Source organism: Gossypium raimondii, chromosome 10, assembly GCF_025698545.1.
Source record: "Gossypium raimondii isolate GPD5lz chromosome 10, ASM2569854v1, whole genome shotgun sequence".
NCBI lineage: Eukaryota > Viridiplantae > Streptophyta > Magnoliopsida > Malvales > Malvaceae > Gossypium > Gossypium raimondii.
The window spans coordinates 9,797,182-9,813,641 of NC_068574.1; the positions used below are offsets into that span (position 1 = coordinate 9,797,182).

The 16,460-nt window shown below is 36.3% G+C and overlaps 2 protein-coding genes and 1 pseudogene across 2 annotated transcripts; all 3 read left to right on the top strand.

The window, feature by feature from the left end:
* Positions 1–1,015: 1,015 nt before the first annotated feature.
* Positions 1,016–5,692, top strand: LOC105776993 (uridine/cytidine kinase UKL1, chloroplastic-like; annotated as a pseudogene).
* Positions 5,693–6,182: 490 nt separating this feature from the next.
* Positions 6,183–10,671, top strand: LOC105776992 (uncharacterized). Its single transcript, XM_012600000.2, has 15 exons — positions 6,183–6,439; positions 6,551–6,665; positions 6,787–6,898; positions 7,014–7,058; positions 7,133–7,200; positions 7,308–7,362; positions 7,465–7,544; positions 7,632–7,715; positions 7,805–7,918; positions 8,535–8,653; positions 8,751–8,868; positions 9,043–9,170; positions 9,311–9,476; positions 9,558–9,637; positions 10,275–10,671. Exons 1-15 carry the CDS (start codon positions 6,261–6,263, stop codon positions 10,348–10,350), a joined length of 1,539 nt encoding a protein of 512 aa, XP_012455454.2. The 5' UTR covers positions 6,183–6,260; the 3' UTR covers positions 10,351–10,671.
* Positions 10,672–11,553: 882 nt separating this feature from the next.
* LOC128033750 (serine/threonine-protein phosphatase 7 long form homolog) lies at positions 11,554–13,546 on the top strand. The gene is made up of 3 exons (XM_052621794.1): positions 11,554–12,115; positions 12,193–12,277; positions 12,367–13,546. Exons 1-3 carry the CDS (start codon positions 11,736–11,738, stop codon positions 13,381–13,383), a joined length of 1,482 nt encoding a protein of 493 aa, XP_052477754.1. The 5' UTR covers positions 11,554–11,735; the 3' UTR covers positions 13,384–13,546.
* Positions 13,547–16,460: the final 2,914 nt, after the last annotated feature.

Consider the following 16,460-nt stretch of genomic DNA (forward strand, 5'->3'; position numbering starts at 1 on the left):
TGAGTGAGGAATGAAAAAACATGTGAACAGTTGGAATAGAATTTAGCCACCAAGAACAAATATACATAAAAAAAGGGAATAAATTCTTTTTAAAGAATTTGTTTAGTTGTTCCATGTGGTTTCTTCTATTCAGAAAGTAGGTGAAAAATAAAAAATACAGTAAATTTTTCAAAGTCCAAAATTATTAAAATCAGAAAAATATATAAAATTTCCAAAAATAAAATACAAAATAAACAGAAAATCTCAAGAAAAACAGAAAAAACACAAAATAATAAAGATATATAAATACATATGAATTTACAAAAATATAAACACTAAATTTATCTTTATTCCTTCTAAATATATGAATTATTTATATGTTAATTTATCTTATATATCATTTACTATTATTTTATTTATAATATTTTAATTGTATACTATAAATTATTAGCATTTTAATCTCATTACTATATTTATCTTTATGCTATTAATTATTCACGAAATATTAATTGTACATAATATATTATTAGGTTATAGTTACACGAGAGTTCGTTGATTTTTGCTAGGTAAATACACATTCAAACTTTAGATTAAATTATATATTTTTATTAAATTATATTTAATAATAATTAGTTTAAATTATATTTTATAGTATTATATATTATGATTTTAATAAATTCATATAAGAATATTTAATATTAAGAATTTTATTAAATTATATATTTTATTAAATTATATTTAATAATAATTTTATTAAATATAATCAAATTATTTATTATTTATATTAATAATCTTATTAAAGTTTAATAACAATAACAATAATCATCTACCTAAAAAAATTTTGTTAAAGTTATTCTAGTCATTTTAATTTTTTTACTTATGCTATTACACCTCTATTACATTCAACCAAACACAAGAATATCATTACGCCTCTATTCCCCAAATAATTAAATTACTTATTACGCTTCTATTCTATTACGTATCTATTCCATTACACCTCCATCCCATCAGAGCGAACCAAACGTGCCGTAATACTTTAGTTTGGGTTTTAAGCTTTTTGAGTGAGAGAGATAGATAGAGAAGGCAGCATTGGCACAGTCTCTCTTTACTTCGTATGTCTGATTCAACTGTTGAGTTGGAATTTCTAGTTTTCTTTTTTATTATTTTTCGATATTTTCAGGTTCGAATTTTCCCCCCATTTTAACGATGCCAAAAGAGAAGACCTCCATAGATTACGTTCTGGAGAAGGCATCGAGGCCTCATTTCTCAGGCCTCCGTAGCCCAACCGCCACCGCCACCTCCACCGCATTGTCTGATGCCAATGGTCCTCGTCAGCCCTTCGTCATGGGTATTCCTCACTTCTCTCCTCTTCTACACAAACAAAGAAATAGAACATTTCTCTTTGAATTGTTTTTTCTTTTTGCTGTAATTAGCTGTTTTCGCCGTTTTTGCCCTGAAAATATGATTACTTAAAATTAAATTACAGGAAGCTTTTTATTTTTTATATTGTAATTGTACAGGGGTTTCAGGAGGTACCGCTTCTGGTAAGACGACAGTCTGCGATATGATTATCCAACAGCTTCACGATCACCGTGTTGTTCTTGCCAATCAGGTTCAAATTCAAGTTAATTTGTTCATCTTATAACTGAAATTTACCAAACTTTTTGCTCACATTTCTATTCTTTATGGATGAAGGATTCATTTTACCGTGGTTTAACTACTGAAGAGTTAAAACGCGTGCACGAGTATAATTTTGATAATCCCAGTATATTAATATTGTTTGCTGAATTTTGTTGTCTCCTTTTATATTGGATGCTATTGTTTTGATCATGCATTGGTTTTTTTGGTTTTTATAGATGCTTTTGATACCGAGCAGCTTCTGGGTTGTATTGAGAAGCTCAAAGATGGTCAATCTGTTCAGGTCCCAATCTATGATTTTAAACGTCATCAACGATCTTCAGATAGTTTTTGACAGGTAGTTAGTTAGTTTGTTGTTGAAATTTGCATGATGATGATTGAAAAATCTACGAGTATTCAGTTGAGAACTTGTAATAGTTGTTTTGGCCATGTCTGTTTCAAATTTTAAGTAATGCACTAATGCTTACACTTGAATTTTCCTTTTCTTTGTCCTTTTAATTATTGAGTTCTCTATGGCTTTGTAAAATATCTAAATCCATTGATGATAATGCAATAAATTGGCAAGCTTATATGGGTTTGTTCTTTGTTTAACCATTGCCAGGTGAATGCTTCTGATGACATAATTTTGGAAGGAATTCTTGTTTTCCATGACCAGTGTGTTAGGAACCTTATGAATATGAAGATCTTTGTTGACACAGGTTTGACCTCTTTTATCTAGTTCCTTACCATCTTTGTATCCTCTGATGATTGTTTTAGAGATGTTTATACTTAATAATTTATTTAAGGTGCTAGATCCTTTCTTTACTTAACATCATGCATAGCTATAAAGGTTAAACAACTTATAGCTGTTGCCAACCACTCAAACCAAAATAAGTTTTAATAACAGGAAACATAAGATCGGTACAAACAAAATAGAAATCTAATGTCTATCAAGAGAAAGGTGATTGAAGTCCTAGCTGATCTAGAAACTCATGTATAAAACAAAGCTACAATTAAAATATGAATTTAATTGCTAACTACTAACTGTTCTGAACTGTAATAGCTTGAGGCCCTCCAACTAGTAGAAGATTAAATTTTATCAGTGGTTATTTCCAGAAGCCTATCAACTATTCGAAGAATCTTAAATTTGGGTTCTTAGATCCGCAGGGGTTTTCATTGATAAATTACCCTTAGAATTCCATTGCTTCACTTAGTTGAATGAATTTGCATGCATTTGTTTTGTGGCTTGAACTTATATTTACAATGGTGCATCTGTTGTTTTTCCTCTGACCATGTATTTCTTTCTTACTCTTATGGTCTCTAATGGTTCTCTATTTTATTTGGCAATTTATTACTTGTAGATGCTGATGTGAGGCTTGCTCGTAGAATAAGACGAGACATGGTTGAGAGGGGTAGGGATGTAAGCTCTGTTCTTGAACAAGTAAGCTGGTTCATACCAAAATTCTCTTTGTAATTTCATACTTGAAAACCTGGAATACATTCTGCATCTTTTAATTTTTCGTGTTTGGAATGGTGTGTCGGTTGTATTGAAGCCCTGAAATAAAAATCTGGAAACATAAACAGTGTTGTTTGTAGATTTGAAACAGAATATGTACTTATTCTCTTAACATTCTATTCCATTAAAATACTTATGTGAACTTTTGGTTAATGTGCCTCCTTAGTCCTTGCATTAATTCTTCCAACATTTTGATAATTACATTGTGGATGATTATTTTTGCAGTATGCAAAGTTTGTCAAGCCTGCATTTGATGGTTTTGTTCTGCCATCAAAGAAGTATGCTAATGTCATCATCCCCCGAGGAGGTGAAAATCATGTTGCCATTGATTTGATTGTGCAACATCTCCGCACTAAGCTTGGTCAGCATGATTCTGCAAAATATATCCCAATGCATATGTAATTCAGTCAACATTTCAGGTTATCTGGTGTTTTATCTCTAACTTATTTCAATCACAACTTGTTGAAGTACATATAGTTTTTTCCCGTTAGACTTATGATGCCACTTGTATGCTTTAAGTTATTCCCAACTATTTTCTGTTAACCTGTAATTATTTGTTGCTTTTATGTCTGGTCTTTATATGGTCTTTAATTATTATTATTATTTTTTTTTTTTTTTTAAATTTTTTTAATGAAATCATAAGTAATATTTATGGTGCAGATTAGAGGAATGCATACTCTGATTAGAGACCGGGAGATCTCTAAGCATGACTTTGTCTTTTATTCAGATCGGCTTATTCGTCTGGTACCTTCTGCTTTGTATATTGTGTATGAAACGTGCTTTGTTTCTGTTAAATGTTCTGAAAATGTAACTGGAATTTTTTTGCATTCGATTTAGGTGGTGGAGCATGGTCTTGGGCATTTTCCATTCACTGAGAAGCAAGTAATAACACCTACAGGTATGTTTGGTTAAACAATTATGTCGGTTTTTTCTTCTTTGGGTTGTTCTTAAGATGTCTTATCATGAAAGTAATTAATTTTCTGCTTACATTTGTAATTTGCTGCTATTTCTTTTCAGCATCCGTATACACTGGGGTTGACTTTGCAAAAAGTTGTGCGGTGTTTCCATTGTTCGAAGGTTAGCTTTTGACCAGGTGTTGATTTGGTCACTTTTTTTGTTATTTGACAGCAGACCTTGTTTAATCAAAATATGGGGCGTTGAGTGATCTTTTGTTCTATATGATGAAAGTTAAGATGAATTTCTTTCTATTGTCTTGTTCTGGATATTTGGTACATCATAAATACTGCATTGATTCTAGAATTTCGTTTTAATTAGGTTGGTTGCAATTTTCTATGCTATCCTCTTTTGTATTGACTAACCAGGTTTTCTCTTATTTATTTGTTACAGTGGTGAAAGCATGGAAAACGCCTTACGTGCATGCTGCAAAGGAATAAAAATTGGAAAAATTCTGATTCACCGTGATGGAGATAATGGAAAACATGTTAGTAACATTTTTGGAATCTTTATGCTGTTAGGTATTACTTATAATCTTAACTGTTAATTGTTTTTCTCGGATATTTTAGCTTATATTGAAAAGCTTCCTAAGGAGGTAAGCTTGTTCATCTTCCAAAATGAAGTCTCTGCAACATAGTTCTTCCCCATTTATTGTACTTGCTGTCACTATACTAATGCAAAAGTAGATTAAGTGAAATAAAGCTATCCTGAAGCTTTTGCACACTATGTTAGTTGGACTTGGTTGTAAGTATCGGATACCGGTATGTATCCAACACGGTTATGTTTAATTTTCTATTGGGTTTTTCCTTGAATTTGGAGGGTCTCTGGACGGTTATATCACCATACTTGTGACTGAAAAAGTGTCTGAGCTGGGTTAGAAGAAAATGAAAAGTTGGAACAACATAGGAAGTCTACAGAGAAATAATCAATTAGAAATTCTTCTGGCTATCAAATTTAAGAATCCAGGAACACATCTGTTGTCAACTCTTGTTATGATCCCTGAAAATACATGTTATTTTGTATTCTTCGATTATTAATGTGCCTTCCGATGAGAACCTGCCTTGATGACTTTCTTGTAGGGAACTCTGCCAACCACGCCATTGAACTACTCGTACAGAAAGGAGTTCCAGAATCGCACATTATATTCCTGAACCTCATCTCTGTGAGCTTTTTCCATATTGTTGGCTGCTTATGCATCAACTATCTTGCTACCCTTCCTTCCACCTTTTCTTGTTTCCTCTCCTCCTATATACTCATCCCTCATTTTCTTTTATTCAGGCACCTGAAGGAATCCATTGTGTTTGCAAACAGTTCCCATCCTTGAAAGTTGTCACTTCGAAAATTGACGTTGCACTAAACGGGGAGTTCCGTGTCATACCAGGTATGGGTGAGTTTGGAGATTGATATTTTGGTACCGATGATTGATCAACTATAGTTGGAAAGTTGCAACTAGAACCAGTATCAAATGGACCAGTTGCTTGACACGGTAATATCCTAAAGTACATATACACCTGATTAAATGCAAATTGATGTAAGACAATTCCTGCTGATTGTTCTATGACTCTCGTTAAATTTGATGGGGCATGGCATAATGATAATCAAAGGTGTTGCTGTGATTTTCTTGAACTTTGCTTTTCGCTTTTCGCTTTTCGGCACGGTTGGAACTTCAAACCCACTTGATGCTGCTATGTTAGGTTGCTCTAATTCTTTACATATGGGTATGGCGATAATGACCCATGCACTTTCCAAATAAAATAATTAAATATGATGATTTTTTATTATTATTTTAATAATAGAATGAGCAAACATAGCTGATTTAAATCTGACTTTATTTCAAATTTAAATAATAAAAAATTCAAAGTTCTTTCAAGTTATAATTCAACTCAACTCCCTCCATACACTACAAATGTGAATTAATTTATTTGATTAATTATTCAATAACACTCCATTTAACCTATCAAAAACAGTATAAACTTGGGCCAATGCATAAATTTAAGCTTTCTTATTCAAAAGCTCAAGCTTAAGCCGGTCCAAAATATAAAAAGGAAATATGGGCTTCAGCTCGGGTTTAGGATAGATGGTCCGACCGTGTTGTACCATTGAGATATTTATCCTTCTTAATGTTGATATACATTATCCATTCCCGCCAAGGAGCCCCGAAAAATTCTCCACACGGCCACCGCGCGCGACAGAGATGTCACTCTACACCCTCCCAATACGTCCCACTTATCCAATCATCACCTGCCGCGTATCCCCCGCCACAGCGCCAACCGTCGCTTCTCCTCCACCTCCTCCCTCCTTACTCCCGCCAGCTACTTCCGCAACTGCTGTCCCCTCGCTAACTTGCGCCTTACAGTGTCCTCACTTTGAATCGTATGCACCTTTCTCGCGTTCGAAAAGAACGAAGAAACTTTTACTTCTCTACTCAACTTTTTAGTTGCAATAAATTTTCATTTTCTTAAGAAAGGAAAATGTAATTTTCAGGTGCTCTGGATGCACGCACGAGTTCAATCTACACCGTCCGGTCATCGTAGACGAAGCATCTAATTTCTTCAAGGGTCTTGGAGTGTCAGATTTTACTTTCGATAGCTGTAGATTGGTATTTTCCCTGCAATTTCATATTATTTAGTTCCCAATTACAAATTTCCTCTTTTTTCTTTTTCCCTTGAAATTCTTAATAGTTTTGGGCATGGGCTTTGATTCTCTGCTTTGCTTTCCAGTGGGGATGGAGGTGTCGAGCAAAGTTAGCCGTTCGTGGATCATCGGAGAACCCTCTGATTGGACTCTATCAGGAGGGTACTCATAACGTTGTGGATATTCCTCAATGCAAAGGTCTTAAAAATCGGAAAATTTAATTAGTATTTTTGAATACATTTTTGTGTCTAAATCACTGTTTCTTTTTAAGTTCTTAATCTGAATTTCTTTAATGTTAATCTTGCAATTTCAGCTCATCACCCCAACATTAATGCTGCTGTTGAGCTACTAAGAAAAGGTTGATTTCTTTTTCTTCTTTCTTTTGAAGGTTTAAATTTGAATAAATTTACTTAAATCCCTTATCCATGTTAGGTGTTAGAGAATTAAATATTGAACCATATGATGAGGATCAAGGGACAGGGGATTTGCGATACGTTCAGGTGATTTATTCAGATGATATTAAATATTAATTAACAAGAAAATTAAATAGAGTATTATTGGAATCTGTATTTTTGGATTTATTTTGATGAACGTTCAATGTGTGCAGATGGCTGTTACAACACACAATACTGCACTTCCAGCTGTCGAAAGATATAGAAATGGTAGTTTTAAGCAATTTGTATGGCTTTTTTCTTCTGGAAAATTCTGTTTTCCTAATGATTTAAGGCAAATAAGAGTGACAGTTGAATAAATTATGATTCCAGGTAGAGTACAGGTTGCTTTAGTTTGGAATTCAAGAAATGAGAAGTCCTCAAATTCGGACAAATTAAATGCCTTGGCTAATGTGAGTTCAACTTCCTAACTTTTATACGCTTCTATTGCTTGATGTCAAAGTCCTGTTTGATGCTTACTTCTGTTTAATGATGTTCAGTTTTTGTGGAGAAATGGTGGGTCAAGGAGTAAACTCCATTTGATCCATTCTGTGTGGGCTAATTTTCAGACATCTACTAACAATGTGAGTTAGCTTTTTTTTTTCTTTTTTCTTTTCCCCTTCTTTGAATTCTTTGGACATTTGAAACTTAGAATGCTCAACTGATGTTGCAGATAATTTTTGGGAATAGATGGAGACATCTTTTGGGGGAAAGGGATTTCTGGGAGCATGTTGGGGGGATTGATATATCCTTGGATCCCTCCAGTTTCGGCCAAGCAAACACACGGGTAAGTGAAGCTGTAAATTTAGCAGGTCTCATTGGACTGGGAATTTTTACATGCCATCACGTATATTTTCCATGAGAGAGAAATGAACAATGCAAAGCAAAGGCAAACATCACTAAATATTATTTACACAGGAACTGAGAGTACGTAGAGTCAGGGTTTGGAGGTGCCTGTTTCTAAATGCTATTTATATCCTTCAGTGGATTTTTCTTGTCATAGCTGTTTGTGCGTTATCTTGGCCTATATTGTTCCAACGTTTTGGTTTTCTTCAAGTGCTAGTGCCTGACATCTGTGTTCAACACATATTTGGACATGGAAATGAAAATATGACCCTCCAATTAATTAATAAAAACTTTTAAAAAATTGGTTATGCCTGTTTTGGGCATATACCCGTACCTGACACTCACACTCAAGTTCGAGTAACATTGATCTTGGTCCATTTTTTGTGTTACTGCATGATGCAGGACATGTGTAGTATAGATCCCTTTTCCAATTTTTTTTTCCCTGCCTGGAGCTTTAGACATGATACAACTTAAATATCTGCAGGACATGTGTAGCTTTATTGTGTATTATTTGTTTGAAGTGCTTAGTGCATATTTTCTTATTGCTTCTTTTTCAGGCTTTTGATAATTTGCTTCGGAAGTTACACAAATATGTGCCTTTTGGAGCATCTGTGGCTGATTTGTATGCAGGAGCTGGTGTCATTGGATTATCATTAGCTGCCACTAAAAAATGCAGGCAAGAATGGAATGTCCCTAACCCTTCAGATTTCTCTCTGATTCTTGCATTCAACGAGACTAAGCTTTTATTCTGATTTTATTTCTTTTTTTTCCAGGTCTGTAAAATGCATTGAGATTAACAAAGAATCTAAGCCATCATTTGAGAAGACAGTTGACCGCTTACCAAAGTCTATTGAGGGCAGCATTAGCTGGCACAATGCTGACACTTCCATTGTCAGTATCAAGCTCTTGCAACTTTATGGTCTTCCATGTCATTTAGGATTCACAAATGATTTGTTATCCAGATAATGATGTTTATATGCCTTGAGCTTCCTTGGAAGTTTGGTATGCAATGTGACTGTTGAATAATTCCAAACTAACTGTATGAATAATTCACTGAATTTGCAGGATCCTCTTTCTTGGCTTGTGGGATCAGATGTGATTGTCATTGATCCTCCTCGGAAGGGATTAGATACAACTTTGATTGATGCATTACGGACCATATCTTCACATAAAGTTAAACCATCTTTGAAAGGGTAGGATGATTCTGTATATTTCTAGCCATCTGTAGAGGATATGATGACAGTTCTATCTTGAACACTTTTCAATTGTTATTTGGAATTTGCAGCACTTAAATACATTTCTTTATTCATTAACTCCTTTATCTGAACACCAGTTCATCTTCAAATATAAAAGAAGAAAAGAGACCATGGGTTTTACGCGAAAGAGAACGTGCGAAAGAAGCTTCAGTTCAAGTTGGAAGAGAAACAATTTCAGAAGATCCTCAATCACTTCCAGAAACTCTCATTTATATAAGCTGTGGATGGGAAAGCTTCAAAGAGGTACTTGTAGTTGGAAATTATGTACTGGTTTTTAACTTGTTTGAGTTTTCACAAACTAGTTATTGTTGGATTATATAACAGGATTGCAAGTCCTTGTTGAATAGTAAGTCTTGGCAGTTGGAAAAAGCCCATGGTTTTAATTTCTTTCCAGGCACTCAGAGGTATTGCTCCTTCAAACTTATGTTTCATTGCCAAATAAGCCTACATTTATGCATGTAGAGTGTTGGACACTAGGCTTTGCTTGGTAGGGTGGAAACTAAAAAGAAAATTGGAAAGAAAAAAACCTGGAGGAGAAAAGTGGACTGGAAAGATGGAAAATATAATTTTCTTTCTGGTAGAATTGAAAAATGATAGGAAAGAAAATGATTTTTTTTTAAATGCATAGTCTTGTTATATGCACACTTATATCTCCTCCATTTTCACTCTAATCATTCTAAATTGAAATGATTTCCTTTTATGCATTAAGCATAAATGATAAATTTGTCGTTTGTCATAATTCTTTTCATTTTTTCACTTTCCTCTTTCTTGGGAAATTCTACCATGAACTCCGCCAATATTGATAAATCCTTAAAAATATTGGTAATACCAAAGCTTTTTCTTAGAGGAACTCATGGTAGAATTCCCCCTCTTTCTATCCTTCCCCTCTTTTTAACTCTACCAATACACTCTCAGTTTGAGTGATGAGGAATCAAACATTCAAACCTTGGCAACCTCAAATGCACACGCACGCGCACACACATATAAAAGAAGTAAACTTTTTGATCTCCTTTCGAGTGATTGTGGGGGTGTTTATTGCAGCATTGAGGTATTAGCTGTGTTCAAAAGGAGCCTCAAGAAAAAGAAAACAGGAAAGAAAAAGAAGAAACAGGGTTGAGGAACAGTGGCATTGGATTTTGTCCGCTTTGACTGTAGCTTTGATCTCTTATATGCAACCATCATTGACAACTTTCCAGGGAAAATGAAAGTTTAACCAACGTCATAAAATTCTTATCCTGCGGAAGGAAGTTTTTGCATTGCTGCTGTCAACTTTGTGTTTGGGGGAACAAACTCCTCATCCTTCGTCTCCAATATGCATTGTGTATCGTGTTTGTATTATTATTATTATTATTATTATTTCCATTATCAGTCATTACTTTTTTATTTTTAATTTAATCTAACATTTTTTTATTTTAAATAAAAAGTATCACTTGTCCCATGTAATTGGCTAAAAGATTTTATTAACAAAAGTAGCGGGGCATTTTACCAAAAAAAGCTTATTTTTTTCATTAATTATTGAAATGGGCTAACTACATAATTATTTACCGGATTGGTCTATTTTTTCGAAATCATTTCATCACGTCGGTAGCGATGTCGTAGTACGTCGGGACATCGTTGTCACGTCGGTATGATGTCTTGACTAACGGAAATCGCATCCTAGAGGAAGCGATTTCCTGTTGAGTTAGCATATCGCGCTGACGTGGTAGCGATGTCGGCCCGCGCGTGAACAGTGCCCAACGTTCAAATATTTAACCGTTGCCCTCCCCAACGGTCAAAAAAAAACTATAAATATCCCTCATCCCTTTTTATTTTTTCACAAACAAATCCTCTCTCATATTTCCTCTCAATTTCCTCTCAATTTCCTTCCAAAATTCTCATAAATTCATATTTAATTTCAATTTCCTTTTAATTTCATTCCAAAAATCTCTCAAAGCTATATTTAATTTCAATTTGCTCTCAATTTCCTTTTTTAAAATAGTTTTAAATTTTTTTTATATTTTTATAAATCGTAAAAATTTCTACGATTTCATCAATGGCGAATCATTGACTCGTCTTGATAGGTATCACATATCGGTGGAACAAATGGAAATGGTAAGTGTTAAATTTAATTTTTAAATATTATTTAAGAATTTTTATTTATACTTTTTAGATAATTATTAATTTATTATTTGTTATAAAAGTCGTAGATCGGATATTGGAATGCAATATCCTAACATGCTGATCCTCCATCACCGTTGGTAGAGAACTACTGCGGAAGCGGGTTTTTGCACGTGGCGGCGTGGTCGGGATGCAAGTTGTACCGAAACTAATCGGTCGTTGATCGAGAGGTGGAGACCCGAGACGCACACATTCCATCTTCCATGTGGAGAGTGCACTATCACTCTAGAAGATGTGAGTCTGCAATTGGGATTGTCGGTCGACGGGAAGCCAGTCACCGGGACTGCTCAATCTAGTAATTGGGAGGCGGTGTGCTACGAGCTTTTGGGCGCTATTCCGGATAAAATGGATGGGGGTAAGATCGAGATGGGCTGGTTACGTGACACATTCCCTGATTCGGATGAAGATTCAACCGAAATTGAAAGAATCCGATATGCTCGGGCATACATTCTTCAAATAATTGGAGGTTATCTGATGCCCGACACGTCACGGAGCCGCGTACATCTAAGATGGCTCCTGAAAATCGTAGATTTTAAAGAAGCCGATGAATTTAGTTGGGGGTCTGCCGTCTTGGCAACGTTGTATCGGGAGATGTGCGGGGCGACGCGACCGAGGAGAGCGAAAATCGGAGGTTACCTTTCACTATTGCAGTCATGGGCACGGTTTCGCTTTCCATTTCTACGTCCTCGAATGGACCACCCATATACATTCCCACTCATAACGAGGTAAATTTTATATTAGATTTTACAATTATTATGTATATTTTTAAAAATAAAAGTATGCTAAAAATTTATTTTATTAGGTGGAACCATCCGGCAAGTCATGCTCGATTACCTACCGAACTTGAAGATATACGGCTTCTATTGGACCAACGGTCGGAAGCACAAGTAAGTATTATTGCAAATAAATATTTTGTATTTAGTATTTAGTATTTAGTATTATGTATATAACTAATATTTCTATCATGTTCATATAGTTTCAATGGACACCATATGAGGATCCGGCAATTCGGGCAGTAATTCCGGAAGAGTTCTTACAAAATTCAAACGCTTGCCAGGTCAAAGTCGTGCTGATCAACTTCGCAACCGTGGAGCCGCACCAGGCAGACAGAGTGCTACGACAGTTTGGATGTAGACAACCGATTCCCATGGACCCTAAGGAGTTTGACGATCACCACAAAATCGACCTTCGGCTATTAGGTACGAAATGGCCTTTGTACTGGTCCGGGTACATAGAAATGTGGGAAAATCGGTATGAATATCAACCTACTCGGGAACCAATCATCGTTCTGGAGTTAGCGTGCGTTCCAGAATACATGCCATGGTTTAGGATCCATGGCAAGCCGTATTTACTGACGCCAGAGGAGAGGCAGCGGCAAATACGTGTCGGAAGGGAAAGACGCGGGCCTCTAAATCCAAGACGACAAGACGAACAAGGTAGCCCCTCAACGAGGCCCAGACATTCACCCGGCTCATCATCAGCGGCCATGCAATCACCGGACCCAACGAGAGCACCGAGACATTCACCCAACACGGTAATTCAACCGATGATACCCACTCAACCGCCTTTTCAGACGATGCCAGGTGCGTTTCCTATCCCTTATATGTATCCTTTTCTGAGTCCTATGGCAGGTTGGAGCCAAATGCCCGGTTCAGCTCCATTTTCTGTTACGCCAAGTGGGCCACCGATGTATAGGCCAGCGGGGCACGAGGGATCGCAAGAGAGGCCGTCGGGGAGCTCTCCTTTTTACCAATCCCTAACAATGTATGGGTTTCAAACACCCTCGCCCTTCGTGATGCAAACACCTCCACATACACTATTCTTCGAAGGTGGATCATCGTCCCAAGTCCGACAACCAGATGCCGTACCGGAAGAACCAGAATCCCCGCCGGAGGAACAACAACCGCCGCCGGAAGCTAGAGAAATGAGGAATCCAGCGTGTAACCGTCGACGGCCGCCATGTGGCACTGAATCCCCCGGGCATAGACATTGATTGTCGTATTTAAAATTATTTGTATAAATATTTTGAATATTTTGAGTTTGTTTGATGTAATAAAATAGAAGTTTTATTGATGTAAAAAAGTTTTAAAATTTTTTGAGTTATTTTGATATTATTTGATGTAATAAAATAGAAGTTTTATTGATGTAATAAAAATTGAAATTTTTTTGAGTTATTTTGATATTATTTGATGTAATAAAATAGAAGTTTTATTGATGTAATAAAATTGGAATTTCTTTGAGTTGTTTTGATATTATTTGATGTAATAAAATAGAAGTTTTATTGATGTAATAAAATTGAATTTTTTGAGTTATTTTGATATTATTTGATGTAATAAAATAGAAGTTTTATTGATGTAATAAAATTTAAATTTTTTGAGTTATTTTGATATTATTTGATGTAATAAAATAGAAGTTTTATTGATGTAATAAAAATTTAAATTTTTTGAGTTATTTTGATATTATTTGATGTAATAAAATAGAAGTTTATATGATGTAATAAAATAGAAGTTTATTTGATGTGATAAAAATTGAAAACCCTAACCTAATTAAATTGAAAACCCTAACCTAATTAAGTTAAAAACCCTAACCTAATTAAATTAAAAACCCTAACCTATTTAAGTTGAAAACCCTAACCTAATTAAGTGCAGCTAGTATACCGGCTTCCCTGTCGATCAAATGCAGCTAGTATACCGGCGCCCCGATCTGAAATAACACAGATATCAGGTTGGGGGCACACATGCCTCCTTAACCTAGAGAGAAAGAAATCCTAGTCATCAGACGACTCCCCCGGTGTTATTGCAAATGCAATTGGAAGAATTCTCCCACCGCCATCCTGTGCCACTGTAAGCAATAGCCGATGAGTATACCTACCGAATATAAATGTACCGTCAATTTGTACCAAAGGCTTGCAGTACGGAAATGCGTCTCGGCATTGCTTAAAGGTCCAAAAAAGGCGTTTGAACACTTTACATCCACGTAACAATCGGCCGTTGTAGTACGCATCTTCCGTTTCAAGGTCTATGATGGCACCTGAGACGTATCTCTCTAGCACCTAACACCACTGCCATATTTCATTATACGAGGCGTCCCACCCACTATGCATCTTCTCCAACGCCTTTTGCTTAGCTATCCAAGCCTTGCGGTAAGAGGGAGTGTACCCCATTTGGCTACGGATACTGGCAATTAACACCAAGATCAAGTCCGGATCTGCTCTTACTGGTAGGCGATATCAAGCTAGCTAACATAGCTGAATCCATCTTGGGATGATCTTGTGAAACACCTATTAACGGAGTACATTAAATAATGCAACATTACATAATAAAAGTATTATTCATATACCGTCAATACTGTACCTGCAGCACATGTATGTGGACCTTTGTACTTTTTTTTATCTCTCACAACCCTGTCCTTTTCCTTAACGAGGCGTAGATTTTCTATGAACATGTGCCGTCTTGCACTGCACACTTCGCCTCAAACTTATCAGGTTTGGATTTAACGACGTAGTAGTTAACGCCGTTTTTGATGTTATGTTGTTTCAAAGCACCAATAAAACTATCCTTGTTGGTAAACTGATTACCAACTTCAAATTCAGCAGAATCTACCCCCGAACTTGTACGATCACGCAACCGGTGTGGTAGATCTGGAAACTCTAACGCATCATCTGCAGAGAGATCGACATTATGCATGTGGGCCGGAGGTGAGTATGCTCTGAATCGTGGATTTTCTTCTTCGTCTGAACTCCTTTCAGCATCTTCAGGTTCTGTTGGAATAGGCTCCGATTCAGAAAATAAGCCAACTTCTGCACCATCCGGCCCGGGCTCTCGAGGTGGATCCGCATCGGAGTCATCTTCTAACCCACAATCATCTGCAGCATACGAGGTCCCCTCACCGGTTGACGTCGTAGGGAGTATGTCATCCCTTCTTCGGGGCATTTGATAACGTCCCCAATTGGGTGTAGATTGCCACCCATTAGAACTTGATGTCGTTCCCCAGTACGTATTTCTAGCATCAGACGTCGAGCCACCAACGTACATGTCCCATCCACCGACAGAGTGTCTTGCGGGGGATGTGCATTCGACACCGCTACCGAACATGGGTTGTTCCATATTTTGTAACCCACTAACCGAGTGTCGGCCAGGGGTCATGTATACATCTCGAACACTGGTCGCAAGTACATCAGTTGGCGATGTAAATTGTACATATAACTCAATATAAGCTGCTCCACTAGCAAAATGAGTCTGCACCATTGCCTCCAAGCTACGAGTACATTTTATGTTGAACGAGTCATATGTCACTGGATCAACAGAATAACAAAATCGATACGTGATAGACAGAACTTTCATTAGCGTCGTTCCGAAAATTTTGCACCTAATTCTTTTACGAAGTTCTGTCAAATCTATGTTCTGGTTAAAAACTAGTCGCACCGTATTTTTCGACAAAAAAACAACACCATTCTCAGTGTGGCAAACCTCACCATCATAGTAAATAACAACATTAATACGTTCACTCATATTTGAAACTCTAACTTTCTTAGCCTCTCTAAATTGTTTCTGCTCTGACTTATGCATTCTGAGAACATTTTCTGCCTAATTTATAACCTCAGCCCAAACAGGCTACTGTAGCAAAAGTGCGTCCCCAAGGGCGTGATTTTCACAAATTCTTCTCAAATAGCATCCTGCTAGAAGCAAATTTATACTATTTGCTCAGAAACGTTAAAAAAAATTATTTCATCCATAACCTACTGTAGTAAGAGCACGTCCACGAGGGCACGATTTCAAAATTTCTTCTCAAGTAGCATCTTGCTAGAAGCGATTTTATACTATTTGCTCAGAAAGGTCAAAAAAAATTATTTCTTCCCTGACCTAAAAACCCTAAAAAGCCTGAACCCTAGGCCCTAAAAGCCGAAAAAACCTAACGTGTTGGCCGACATCGCTGCCACAGTAGCTCGATATGCTGACTCAGTAGGAAATTGCTTCCTCTAGGACGCGATTTCCTGCTGAGTCAGCACATCGCGCTAACATGGCAGCGATATCCTGACATCGTGCTGACGTGGCAGCGATTTTGGGAAAA